Source organism: Egretta garzetta, unplaced genomic scaffold (assembly GCF_000687185.1).
Source record: "Egretta garzetta isolate BGI_Z169 unplaced genomic scaffold, ASM68718v1 scaffold429, whole genome shotgun sequence".
Lineage (NCBI taxonomy): Eukaryota > Metazoa > Chordata > Aves > Pelecaniformes > Ardeidae > Egretta > Egretta garzetta.
This window is the reverse complement of record NW_009260678.1, coordinates 163789-178793: the sequence shown is the minus strand read 5'-3', so window position 1 is coordinate 178793 and position 15005 is coordinate 163789. Positions and strand designations below refer to the sequence as shown.

General features: G+C 42.8%; 1 protein-coding gene across 1 annotated transcript in view; it reads right to left on the bottom strand.

Moving 5' to 3' along the window:
- Positions 1 to 1362: 1362 nt before the first annotated feature.
- Positions 1363 to 15005, bottom strand: part of FNDC3B (fibronectin type III domain containing 3B) — a gene marked incomplete at its 5' end in the record, with an annotated part of 171724 nt that continues 158081 nt past the window's right edge. Inside the window, 3 exons of the mRNA XM_009645787.2 lie at positions 1363 to 1674; positions 10229 to 10356; positions 13902 to 14068. Of these exons, the coding sequence (XP_009644082.2) occupies positions 1363 to 1674; positions 10229 to 10356; positions 13902 to 14068 (607 nt within the window). The remainder of the gene's footprint in view (positions 1675 to 10228; positions 10357 to 13901; positions 14069 to 15005) is intronic.

The following is a 15005-nucleotide window of genomic DNA, read 5'->3' as shown; positions in this document are numbered from 1 at the left end:
TTGCACCCTTTTGGAATCTATTTGCACCTCCAGCTCATTTATGTCCCTGAGGTACTCACACAATGTTGACAATATAAATAATCCAATGACTGAAGAGTTAAAATTCTAGTATCTTAATGGATTAAAAATGTGTGTCTTGGAAGGGGCAGGCAGGTGGGGGGGGGACACGTTCCCATCAGAGCAGGACTCTCATCTGAATTTTGCCATGTACCAAGTTATTTCAGTTAGCCCTGTGGGAAGAATAGCACGGGCACCCAATTTAAGGTATTTCAAATAAAGAGACCTCATTTCTGAGAGCTCCAAAAAAGTTCCATAAAACGGATACCCCTCCAAAAATGACAATAAAACCCCCCCCAAAAGATTCAACTAACGGTAAAGTTTGCTTACCTCGAGTGTAAATCTCACCTAATTCAGCAGAGGCAGTAAGCTGTCACCAGCTCTAATCATATAAATCAGGCTGAACATAATAGAATAATATCTAGTATTAGATTAGGAATAGTTATATACAGTGACAAACAGACAAGTTAAAGCAGCTTTTAAATAGCTGAACATGGGAATAACTAACTATTGCACAATGCCCTCTTACTTAAAATTACTGCTAGGAATCAAAATGGTAAAAAAAAAATCTATAATGCTTCATAATTTATATGCAGTTTGGTTACTTGATTTCTTATACAGGCAGTTTATAGTGTTGTAACTGTAAAAATAACAGATAATTAAAAAGGTTTTTCGACTGCAGGATATTGTTCCGATTTAAATGCACTAAACAAGTTAAAATAACAACGTATGTTTTATCTTGAAAAAAAAAAACAAAACCAAACCTGGGGCAAACGTAGTGAATAATTCATAGGCAACATCGCTAATACTGTTCAAGGAAAACCCGGTACTGTTGGCTAACACTGTATTCTAGGCTTACCGCTATACACACTTGTGACTAATGTTTAGGAGGAAAAAGAAGAGACAAGAGAGTGACTCATGATTAACATTTCCTAAATAGTAAGATAAAATAAGAGACTGTAAGAACTTCAGTGAAAAAAAAACCCAAAACAACGTTGAAAAGGCAAATTGGTGACAATTTTGAAACCGTGAAGGAAAAAAAATAAAAATTAAAAAAATCTTGCTTTTGGTATCTGGTTTACTTGTTTCTCCAGTTTGACCACTTCCTAGTTTTGAATTTCAAAAAGGTGCATCAAAACACTGATTTATCTTTCTTCAAGCTAGAACTGTAAAAACAAGAGAAGTATATAAAATGTATGGTAGAACAAAAGGATTTCAAAAAAAAAAAAGGAATATCTGAATAAATGTGTGGATTATAATGCGTAGCATTAGTTAAATTCGTATCTCAAACTTCCATTGAATTCTCTACTTCATAAAGAAGTATTGTAATATACAGGCGAATATAATTGACAAACTTGCAAAGCCAAGAACAATGAGGGCTGCAAACTGTTCATCAGTAGGAATCATGCTCTTGATCTTAGGATCATCTATGCTTCCCATTTCTCCTGCAAGCATGATCTCGTTTCGCTGAAGCATAAAGGCAACGGATGGGCTGAAAGGTCCACTAAGTTCCTGTGAGGTATCCAAGCACCGGCGGCAGACGCAGACGCGAAACCGATAGTCTGTGTTGACTTGAAGGCCTGAGATGTGGAATGTGGTCTCTTCTCCCTTGTACACCTTCAAAACAAAACAGCAAGCACGGTCAAACACAAAGAGCAAGACAACCTCTGCCTCCTTTCACAGCATCAACCGATTTCAAAACGTAATAAACCTTAGATTTTGCAAGGATTTGGGCCAGAAAGTTGGGTCAAGCCTGAGTCTTGCAAGGAAATGTTGCTGCAGCTCTCAGAGGAAGAACTCACTAAGCCAATGCAGGTTTTGGAAAAAGAAAGGCAATGCGGAGGACTACGTAAGAGATGTCCAACCACGAGAGGTCTCCATACAGAGCGTCCAACAGAGTCAATGCACACAAGGACAGACAAGACTTACCAACCATGACACGTGCTCATCTTTCGGGGCTGTGGTAAACACTACAAACATGTTTCTGTACTCTTAAAGGTGTTACCATGTGCCTAAAACACATCTCAGACATAAGCAACGTGTTTGGCCCCAAAAGGAAGAAAACAGGCAAGCTAAGGTTATTGGAAGACATTCACTGTATAATTGTAAAACTGGTTACAAATATTATTTTCATGTGCTTTCCTCACATTTCTCTCAAGAGTCAGCAATTTTGCCAGAAATTACACTTCCAGAATTGTGGAAACGATAAAATATTATTAAGGTATAAAAAAGCTCCTCTTAGTTGCATTACATTGGGTTCTTCAGCAACCCAAACCCATCAAATCAAATGTAGGTACCGTGTGACTCAGAGAGCATGAGTCACAATATGAGAAAGAAGAGAGATAACTGAATATTTAAGAGACAGTTTTGTGACTTAAATGGAAAAAGACCACTGGAAACATTTACAAACTCTGAAAACAAATACCCAGTCAACAATTTATATAACTGAGGGCTGTTGAAACTGGTATTTTATGAAATGAAAAACATGTCACAAAGTGCCTGTGTCTGCTGGAACAAAAAAAAAAAATAATCCTGAACTTCCGATACTTCTTCCTTTGCTCTTTTAGCTGGTTTCCTTCTCCTCGCCGCGGGAGCGGAAGGCTGAGAGCAGCGCTGCCCTCCCGGAGGCAAGAACTCAACTTAGAGAAGGGTAACGAGAGGGAAATTAAACCTGAGCCGATGGAGGAATTCCTGCGCATTACTCTGGGGTAGGAAACACAGGAGGAAAAAGAAGAGACACGCTCAGCTACACACAGAATCCCAGAATCCCAGCATGGCCGGGGCTGGAAGGGCCCTTGGGAGCTCACCCAGTGTCACCCCCCTGCCCAAGCAGGCTCACCCAGAGCAGGGGGCACAGGACAGCGGCCAGGCGGGGGTTGAATATCTCCAGAGAAGGAGACTCCACAGCCCCCCTGGGCAGCCTGGGCCAGGGCTCGGGCACCCTCCAAGTCAACAAGTTCTTCCTCATGTTCAACTGGAACCTCTTCTGCTTCAGTTTGTGCCCATTGCCCCTTGTCCTGGCGCTGGGCACCGCTGAGAAGAGTCTGGCTCCATCCTCGTGACACCCACCCTTGAGATATTTGTACATGTTGATTAGGTCCTCCTCTTAAGGAGTCCAGCTTCCCTGCCCGTGCTTGCCCCTGAGGCTCATCCCTCAGTTAAAAAGCCAGTCACTGATTTCTTGAGAAGGTCTGGGACAAAAGATTAAAGTTTTTCTTCTATTCATTCTCTCCCCTCCTTTTATACTCCGCAGTTTTTCCAAACACAGTTTGAACGATCATGACTTTGAGTTTCCAGACCAAGTAGAAGTCCTCCAACTGGCTCGTGTTTCTGGGCCCTGAGGCATAAATCAAGAAGCAATGTTTAAACAAAACTATTTTACCTTCCTCTAGGCTGCTGAGCATTCACAGAAAGCTCACTCTAGCTCAAGTGACAGGAATACAACAAATTCATACCATAAATCTCTGCAATTAACCACAGCTATGCACCGTCGCCTTTCTTGTCATCTTTGCTTGTCTTCCCAACGCCAGCGAGAAGCGAGTCACTAAGTTACAGCAGTACAGTAATTGCAGGGAAAAAAACCAAACCCCTGCAAGTGCTGTAGCGGTCCATAGCAACAACGTGAAGGTTGACATGCCTGTTTGCAAAGCGTCCCTCATACCAAGAACGTCTCTGCCACTCTATTTTCCAATGGCAATTCCATTTCTAACATCCACCTGTTGTGGGCAACTGTCCTGCACCTACTCCATCATCAACGCTACATTTGTGGGTGGTTAATACTTCAGTTTACTCTCAAACATAAATGATTATGCAAAGAAAAGTTGCGTGGATTTGGCATGTAAATGCAGGTTCAGCGAGCGATTAAAAAGGATGTGTTCTTCCAAGGGACCAGAGTCAGGATTCTTCTACTTGGAGGACTTCACCTAACTCTCATTTCTTTAGACTCTGAGACGTAACAACTCAAAGCATTTATCCTTACAAAGCAACTGTAAGCAAGGTACAACTTCTGGTGCTGCTGCAGTTACTAATTTCATTTCAAAATGTGTAATCAGAAGAGCTCTACATGCCTTTGCCACAGATGAACCTTGGCAACCAATATGACCACACCTAAACCAAAACAAAAATCCACTAAAATCCAAATGATGACACTTAATAAAAATTTTACAATCTAATCTTCATAAATGGTATTGAACAGATACTAGGGATGGGATGGATACAATCTGTCTTTGCACTGAAAAAACCTGTCCAGTTAATTTTTTTTACTTGTTTTGTTCTGTCAGCGTGGTGAATACCAGTGTAACTGGAGGCTAAGTTTGGCTAAATCAAAGACCTGTATCTTCATTACAGTCGAATGAATACAGATGACCAAGTTCGCTCAAGCCAGCTCATCAACCGCACTTCTCAGAAAAGGGCCAGACAGTCAAGTGAGAGAAGAGTGAGTGCATTGTTAAAGTTTGAAAAACGGTCGGAAGTACATTAAATACATGAATTAATATTCACTAACGATAAAGACAAAACATTTCCTGCACTAGAGCTAGGAAGGTGGTGGAAATGGTCCTGCTTCCAGCGGTTTGATGAGTATTTAGCACCAGTGCATCTATGTCCTTTCTCAGCAACAGGTCAAAAATTATTGTACTTAATTATCATTCACTTCTGATGGTAGCTTCTGCATCCTCCACGACGGGCTGCAGCGAGGCCCTTGGAGACACTGCTGGCTCCAGCTCAATTCTGTCTGCATTAGAATCCGTAGGACCAGGCTGAGCCAATGCCAGATACCCTCAGCACAAAAATATATGCTTGGTCGTGAATGGACTTCACATACGCAACAGAGCGGGGAAAAAATAATTAATTTAAAAATTATGTACAAGGTCTTCATATTTGCTCAACAAATATTAACCCAAATACGACTGTCTAAAGCAGCATATTTTTTTATAGGTAGCACATCATGCTTAGATGGCCAACAAGTCAAAGTGGCTGTCCAGTTTATCACTTTCAGTTCCTAAAAAACAACTTTTCTGTTTAGGTACCCGAGAATATAATAAAAACATGACGAGCTTTTTGCCTGGCTCCCTCAATGAAAATACCATCACAAGTAATAAACTGCTGCTGAAGCCTCTTACGGCATTTGATCCTATTGATCAAGCCTGACAGCTCAGAGAATTCCTGTAGGCAAGTATTTCTCAATTTCACCGATATCGCTGAAATAATTCCCACCCCCCCCCATCTTTTCCAAATAATAAAAGCGACAGCCACGATTGCCCTCTGAGCGAAACACTGGAAAGCGTGAGATAACCTTACCTGGTTGTTGCACTCCGCTGCAACGACCGGTGCATTTAATAATTAATAAAAGCCTATTTTGTACGGTGATAAGAAGATCAAGAACCAGAGGAAGGTTTCAGTCCACTTAGAAAGCATGTCCACTTGAATGATTTAATTTCTTTCAAGTCATCTGACAGATTTTTCTTTAAGAAACTGGCTGGACTTATTATTTTATCCAGACTCAAAATCCGCTTCCCTCGCTCCACTGCTGAGATGCTCGTAAACCCTTCAGAGTTGCACGGACAGCCTTGGATGCAAAGAAAATCAGAGTGTCCCCGATCACCTTCCATGAGCTGGCCTGCACTGAAAAGCTCTAATGAAAGGAAATGGTTTGTTCTGTCTCATAATACAAAATTGGCATCAGGAGGCAGAGAAAATACTCAATGCAAGTAGCACTAAGAGTAAATGCCAACGCGTTCCGTACAAGTACGTTGTATTCTGGCATGCAACCAGTACAAGTGCCTTTGACTTGTTATTTAAAATAGAGAAGAAAGAACAATTTATTTGCCTGTTTACACAAATTAATGGTGCACTGAATGTGTTTCAGAGACTGCGTGTCTACAGAGTCTGAAACAAAGAAAAAAAAAGAAAAAAATTAGAGCTTGGGAAGACCAACCGGGTTCTCCCAGGCGCTCAGCTCTCGGTGCAGACCCAAGCAGGCTTCCCACTGCATTGCTGGGGGATTTTTACACATCCACTGCATCTACCTGTATCTCTTTCTTCTTTTGGAAAGCACCTGGGGGCAGTTTTATCCCAGAAGAGTTGTGGCAGAAGCTGATGAAACACCATTGCCTCCAAATTCTTGGAAATTTCAAAGGTAGAACACATTTTGCCTCACTGGCAAAAAATTTAAGGATAAAGAAGCTTTAAAACTCAGCTCTCATTTCCCACGGACAACAACGGTTAATGAAGATGATTATTTGCCACAACTTGAATTTGTTTCTACAACGTAAGCGAGGTGCAAGAACAGACTGGTGGGCTGCTCCTAGGGGTTTGTACGTCCTCGAGAGCTTCAGCTCTAGGATGGGCATACACAGCAATAGATTAATAAGGAGCTCAAACTTTGAGAGTTAACAGATGGCAGTAAGACTTTTTTTTCCCCCTATTAATGTTTTATTTCCTAATGAGTTTTCTATACTTACTCACTTTAGGTACAAAACGCACTAGACAGGTGTTACAATGCCCTGCTTGATACTGGTCTGCAGGTGGTCCCAGAAAAATCAGTGCCGTGTACTAAAGAGCTACGCTGTGTGAATAAGGGAACCACGGCCACTTATTTCAGTGTGCACCCAACTCTGTGCCAGAATAAACCGAAGCAGGCTACCGCATGCTTAGTCAGCACAAAGTGCCTAGGTGGATTTTCTCTTCTATTAATGAAATTAATATGGGAGAACATTGCATTCTGCGCCTCCTAAAGGGCTTCCTAGTGAAGAGTTGGATTGAGATCTGTAACATAAAATTGCCACAGAAATAGGAATCCAGCATCACAGCTGTGCCACCTGAGTACGGATTTGTGTGAACTTTCTTATCAAGTCCACTGAGACTCTGTGCCCGAGACCATGCCACAACTGCTCCTCAAAGAGTCATGGGATATAGGCGCATTTTGAAAAGTCAAACACAATCACCATTAAAAAGTTCTAAGCCAGTCTTCATGATGATAGGATCTTCCTTTTCCAAGCTTTTAACTGAATAAAAAGACTAAAATCTACCATGTAAAGCATACAACCTTCTTGTCAATAAACCACCATCGCATCAGTTTAAAATACATAACACAGTGTGAATGCTAAGCCAGTAGCAGAAAGGGCATGGTCACATCTTCCCAGTATGTTTGTCAGAATAACAATATCTTCGTAGAATTTCCTGGGGAAGAAACATAGGCATATATCAATATTCTCCCATGCCCTACACAAAAAAAAAAGGGACATGCATCATCCTCTTGATTTCTGCCGTGCATAGTCACTTCTACGGATGGTAACGCTCCGTAAATGCTTTACGCTTTAATGGGTTTGTTCTGCCCCAGGAGATACCTGCACATGAACTGGGACTCATAAGCTTTTCCTCATTTAAACACTGAAAGAATTAGGAGCTTTAAGATAAAATGATGAAACTGGTTTTGGTCACCCATCAGCTGTATTCACCTGAAGTAAATCAACTGGGAGCAGACAGGGAGATGTGGCTCCATGGATTTGTAACATGTCTTCCTAGTTAAAACTATTCAAGGCTTTGCTTTAAATAGCTGCCTTTAAATTGCTGCAAATGAAGTGATCTAATGACAGGACTAGAGACTTGTAACAGAAAAACAGCTTTATCTTTTATTAGTTGAAAAGTTTCAATTTTAATGCAATTTTAAAAGCGGATTTTTATTCTATGAAAGTCTTCTCATCTGCGTTTGGGCTGGTGGAAAATGAGTTGCAGAACAGAGACAACTGTGTCCTGAAGGGTGAGCAAAGGCGTAGCACCCGAGGACAAGACACCCTACGTGTGCACAGCCCATAAAGAGCTTGAAATAGAGTCATAGAATAGAATCATGGGATCGCTTTAAGATCATCAAGCCCTTTAAGATCATCAAGCCCAACAGTTCCCCTACCCCTGCCATCCCACCACTAAACCCTGGCCCTAAGCACCTCATCTGCCCGGCTTTTAAATCCCCCCAGGGGTGGGGTTGAGTCCCTTCCAGTGCCTGACAACCCTTTCATTGAAAAATTTTTTCCTAATGTCCAACCTCACCCTGCCCTGGCACAACTTCGCTCCCCAGCAGCCTGGGGCTCCAGCCCCCTCGCCAGCTTTGTGGCTCTCCTCGGGACATGTTCCAAATTGCTATTTGTTGCATTTCTTTCCATGCCAACGGGACATAAACAGTTATTTCATGCAGCTATTTTTCTCCTTGTTACCCAGCTACACGGTCCCTGGTTCTTGCAAAATGCACTGGTGAATGCTACAGACACTGCCATCGCTTAAGACACTGTTCTTTCTCATGGGCGTATTTAATAGCCTGAAAATCTACAGTATTTTTCATTTGTGCAACCCTTCAAAACAATTTGCAAAACTTTTCTAATATAATATGGCCCCTGAGATACATATGCAAAATATATATGTCACTTGCAGGGAACAAACCAGATTTAGAAGTAAATTTGGGACTAATTACCATATCACTAAAATTACTTTTCAGCTCGAGAGTGGCAAGTGATCACACACATGCCACAGCAAAGGTGAAGTGAAATGCATTAGCCAAAAAAAAAAAAAAAAAAAAAAAAAAAATCACTGAAAAAAGACATTTATAAATTTCATCTCCTATTCACGTAATAGGAGCTACGAGCACACGCGCACAGCGACTGCAGCTCAGCTAATGGACAGCAAGCCATGTGCCCCGGTGCTGAGAAGACACCCACATTTGTGATGCAGATAAATCATTTGGATGGGCGAAACGGATTTCTGAGAGCATGAAACAGCAGAACTCTCCCCGCCTTCCACAGCTGGTTATCAGCCAGCCCAGCTCCAGGAGCCACGGCGTCAGCTTCGAGCATCCCAGCCGGGAGCTTCTGTTGGTGAAAACTCAAGCAGGGTCACGCTTCGTGAGAAACGCAGCCCTTCGATGTAAGGCCCCGAAGGTCCTTTTTATTTCCTTTATCGCTGGGCTTTTTTCATACCATAATTTCTTGACTGCAAAGATTAAGCCATCACCTACCTTCAAGGAGCACGAAGCCATGCCCAATTCTCCCCAAGGACATCCAGAACATATTAAGCACTGAAGCAATGCTTGCTAAAGCTGTAGGTGGGGGTTATACATCAAGGCTACTTTGTAAGCCAGGCAACAGCCAAATGGGTCCACTTATCCACTTACCACCGACATTATGAGGCCACCACAGTACACGGGGGTTTTATTACCTATACCAGCACCAAAAATGTTTCCCGACGAAAACAACAGTTAGGTTTCCGAATCTTTAACACCCACAGGAACTGTCTTGCATTTATTTGGTTTTTTGGATAATTCATTAATTTGCAGTAAGACTCAAAAATAGACTGAAGAGGTGCAAAGACAATTGCAAAGCACTACCTTGTTCACATTGTTAAGAATTTAAGGTTTAACATCTCTCGTTCTCTAATTTAGACTTCTTAGGAATCTGTATGACGATGCAAGAACAGGGAAAAGACAAGGTGCCAGTGAAGTGCACCGTAAATCAGACAGTCAGCGGTGTGACAGACAGAATACAAGATCTCACTGTGAACGAGTTGTTCTGTTTCAACAAGGGAAATGTCCACTTGTGAGCCCTAATCATGACAGACGAGGAAAGAAGGGTCAGCCATCCTTCATTCACCTTGTTGCCACGGTGCAACAACGGGGATGGTTTCTGTGGGGGAGCTGATGTACAGCAGTTACGCATCCTTGCATCGAAACCTTAGACAGGAATGGGATGGCTGAACAAGCCAATTAAAAGTTGTGTACTTGACTGACATCCTTGATGGAGGGTCTTGGAAGGGGCCTAGTGAATGAGGAAAGTAATCTCCCTACTTCATCTTCTCATCTTCAGTCAATGGTCAGCACCAGCCAGCTCAGAAGAAAGCATGGGAGGACAGAATTGTAACTTCTCAAAGGTTAGTTCAGTTAGAAATAGTGATTAACTGTGGACAGAGCGCAAATCACTCCAAGGAGATAATGATGTTCTATATACTCCCTCTGGGGAGAAAACAACTTATTACGGCCCTTAATTTTGACTCAGCCTTTACCAAAGTTCGTGACGCATCACCATAGGGTATAATTCAATACAGCAGAAAGAAGCAGCACAGCAAATGTTCAGGACCGTTTCCATTCCATCATCACCCTAGCAATATCAAAACGAGACCATTTTCCTACCTGCTTGTATTCAGATTCTCTTCCAACCAGTACCTGCAGAACGTAACCAACAGGATCTCCCTTCATGGGTGGGACCATTTCCCAGGTAATTTCACAGGCGTTTCCTCCCAGCTGTGTCACTCGAGGGGCTACAATAAAATCAAATTAACATTTAATATAAAGACTGCATTGAAATCTTACTCATTTTACTCATTATATATACAATATACATATATTTTTATATATATACACACACTATATACACACACACACACACACACGTATATAGTGTGTGTGTGTGTATATATATTTACTCATCATATATTTTAAAAGGGGAACTTTGGGACGTCACAGGGGTTAGTAGCACATAATCTGTACCGCATTTATGTGGCCAAAAATCAAACTGCTATCACCACCGGATGAAAGGAGAAGAACTGGGGCTGGATTTTTAAGTCACTCAAAAGTCATACTGGTTTCAGGACAGCCTGGCCTGATGAAGCAGTTCTGGATTCTTGTGGTATTAAACAACAGCAAACACTGCTCATAAAAAAACTGGGTGAAATTTAGAGCTGATTAACAAGCTCCTAAGCAGCTTACTGTAGGACCCAGGTTGCTCCTGCCGAAGGACGGGGAGCTGTTGGAGCATCTCTCATCTGTGAGCCGCTAGAAAGGGGGAGTGGGTGCGATAGTAAACTTTGAACTTTTAAAATTCAAATGCAAAGCTGTGCACTGATCTTTTCAAAGCAGATGCCAAGGCACGAATTACACCGGCATTAATAAAAGCAGCAATTTTGTGACGTTCTGAGCGAACAGCTGTGCCCGTGGAGACGCCTGCGTATTCCTCCCATGCCACAATGTCATTGCAAGAGAGGAATAATATAATTTCATTCAGGGAAAAACAGGAGAAGGAATGTGAGAAGGGAAGCTCAATGATCTGCTGTATTAGAGATAAAGTCTGGCCTGGGAAGCAAAAGTACAAGCATAATTTTAAAGGCTTGGACTCGTATCTAATTCTGAGCCTGACATTCAGATGACCAGACCTGCTATTTCCAGCCAGGCTTAGACGAGTGCTTTCACTAGGACTCTAAGAAATTCAGTTTGTCCGCTGTTACCACGCTGCCGTCCTTGGGAAAGGATCTCTTAGCCGAAAGCTGAAAGACACCGTACGAGGCCCGACGGCAAGCCTGCAGGTGAGCGGCGGCACGTTTCTATGTACAAGTCAGCATCTGCCACCGGCAGGCATCAAACCACCTGCGGCACCATCCAGGGCCCACCAACTTCTTCAGCAGGCAGAGCAAGCCAGCACATGGCCAAAAAAAAAAAAAAAATGCAACTGGGAGAAGCAAAGCCCTAAACGCTTTACCGAGTGGTTAACATGTGCACGTGCAAGGACACGAGCTTGTTAAAGGCAATATAGACTCCCAACCCTAGGAAAACAGACAACAGGAGAGTCTATCAAAGAAACAAATGCTGCTGTTGCTGCATACATTACATGAATTTTAGACTAATTCGTTACCACCCAGGAGGAACACATGAATCATACGTGGGGCCAAATGTAATCAATATCCATTCGCTCCTCTCCACACATCTGCCAGTGCTGAGAGAGGGATAATAGATGCCTTCATCTCAGCTGACAACAGGATTCTCAATTATTTTCCCTCCTCCTTCCATCCCTCACCCCGATACACGTAGATGTTTTTTTTTTGTCTGACAACTACAAAACACTGCCATTAACAATAATGCTATTTTAGGGTTGGCATCACTAAGTGAGTAATTTGGATACTTGATAGGAGAATAAACACATGCTTCTGATACATGAAAAACTGTACTAAGTTTATCACCTACATTCCTTTGTGTCGCTCTGAACACAGAAGGGAATCAACACCATCATTTTGCCTCAACAGATCTCTTTTCCCTATGGCGTTACCCCCCCCCCCCCGGCAGTGTTCCCTAACGCAGTTCTTGTTGTGCCCTTTCCTCTGTGTGAGCTGGTATTTTGTCATGTACCTGTGGTCCCAGCCCACACCCCCCCGGTATTTGTACCGTATCTTAACGGCTTGATATTCAGCCCAGGGTATGAGTCATATTTAACAGGAACTAAATAGGCAGGCAGGGAGTTCTAAACAAAAACCTAGGTGAGATCCGAATTGAATAAAATGGTTTGCTATCCAACAACAAAATTAAAATGTGACTACAGTGCACGCCGGCATCCCTGGGCGAGTTTTAGCCACTTAGTGCAGCTAAGAGAAGCAACAGCAACACGGAGTCAGCATCCGTGAGTGACCCGTGCCCAACCTGCAGAGGATGCTGAAGCCATGAAGCACACCCCCTCCCCCCGCTACCGTTGCCGACGCCAGCCTGGTTCACCCAGCGTGAGGGCCTTTCGCCTTGCTGGGTAGCGTATCCTACAACTGGGACAGGGTTTAGTGGTGGGATGGCAGGGTTAGGTTAAAGGTTGGACTCAATGATCTTAATGGTCTTTTCCAACCAAAGCGATTCTATGATTCTATGAACTGCTTAATAAAGTGAAGCGGGATAATTCACCATTCGGTAAGGATATTTATATACTGTGTCTACTGTTGGACTTGATCATCTTCAAGGTCTTTTCTAACCAAAGCAATTCTATGATTCTGTTTACCCTTGAACTTTACACCAAACACATAACAGGTATCTCCTTCCACAAACAGCACTGGAGCAAATGCCAAAACCCAGGGGATATCCAGGTGGAAATGAAGGTGGGATTCTCACATACGCTGATTTTAGCGCTGTGAACCCCATCTCCTCATGCTATCTGTGCTCGAGAGTTGTTCTTCCCAGGGGTGATTCAGAGCAGCTGACCTAGGACCAGGGAAGTTACACCCCAGCAGTGTCTTCCCCTTTCTAAATCTTTATCAAAGAATGGTGTGAAAATCACCAAGGCCAGATTTTAAACACAGCAAATGCAACCTCTCTGAGCACCTAACAGCCGCTCTTTCTCACGGTAAAGGGTACCGCTTGACAAAGGAGTTTTAAGCACACAGGAAAATCAGGTGCAGCTGCTTTCAGCCCCGTTCATCTGCCAGCTGATAGAGCAAATCCACTGCCTCCGTAACAGCTCTCCTCGGAAAGAAGGAGCAAAATTACCTAAGCCAAAATTTACACACAGTATAAGACGTTTCATTACGAAGCTTCATTTAATTGGGCTTTTTGTTCTTCCAGGGGAACAGATGCTAAGCGAGCTAAATGAATCTAACGCTTTATGTATGTGAAACATCATTATTAATTTTATAAACTAAAGGAAAAATAAACTCTGAAGTGCTCCGCTGACACAACTTCAAACAACTTGCAGCTTCACTAACACTTCAGTTGATGTGTACCCATGTATACTAAAGCGGTTACATCCCTCATTGAAATGCTGCAGTACCCAGAGCAATCCCTCGGTAAGCGTTGTTAGCAGCAGCACTTTGACAGTTCATGTATAGAACAGCGGTTGGTATAATATTTGTATGGTTTATATGAATTTTTTTGGTGATAATTCACCTTCCCACCATAACATAACTTCACAATTCCCAGAAAAACACAAGCAGCACAAACTGATTTTTCACATTACTGCGTGCTTACGTTAACCCGTACAAACTCACTGCATACTTACCAGTTACTTAAATAATTACATGTTACTTATGCATATGAAAAAAAAAATAAATCTATGACATACCTTTGATTGCAGGTGGGACTGACTTAGTTGTGCAGAAGGTGGATATTTCTGAGAAAGGTCCCTCCCCAGCATCATTGACCGCCTGTATTCTGAACGAGTAACAAGTGGATTCTGTCAGCCTCTGTACCTTGTACGTGTGACTTGGTCCCCTATAGATCGGAATAAACCTGGAAACAATAGAAACAAGAGCATGTCATTACACTGGGGTGGCACTGACATTTCTGGCTGTTACACGTATCAGGGCAAGGCACCCATGTTGGGAAAAGTGGCACAACATGCTTTGCGGAGCTGCTAAAGGCAAGTATAAAAACGGCATGTTGTTCACACACCAACCCTAGCGCGTCGGGGAAGTTCATGGTCCCTTTGGCATCTACGCAAAGTGATATGTGAATTATCGGGAAAAACATCTGTCAATGCATTTCCCACTACCTGGTAATCAAACCAGATTCAACCTGCGTTCTGCTACAATACACCGCGCGCGCTGCTGGCTTAAAAGTATGTTTAAATCGAGATTAAGGCTTTGAGTGGTTTATTGCTTTATTTGGACTTTATTCGCACATTAAGACCCAAAGACCGCACCCTACATTCATCCGTGCCATCTTAAGCCAGAGTGAGTCCATTTAAATCAGAACATATGGGTTGCATAAGAGATGTACAATACATTACACACTTCTCAGTTTTGAAGAGTTTACAGAAGACAGCCCAACGGCAGAGACAGAAATAGGTTCAGAGAGAATAGGCAGAACTATAGAATCGTTTAGGTTGGAAAAGCCCTTTAAAATCACCGAGCCCAAACCATTCCCCTAACCCTGCCATCCCACCGCTAAACCCTATCCCCAAGCACCTGGTGGTCTATGAGTGAAAAGGCACAGGGGAAGCACGATTATAGCGAGGGGGATAGGGAGGGGGGAACAGGATGGCAGCTCAGCAGCTCTGGGGGACGCCTGGACCGACAGCGCCGCTCAAGAGAAGGCTGAGAAGGAGAAAAAGACACAGCACTAAGGAAGTGGCTTCCAAAATACTTCTGTTGACAGGACCCAACATCAGCATGGACAAGCTTGTCCAACAACATAATGCAGAACAAAACCAATGTCACTTAATACT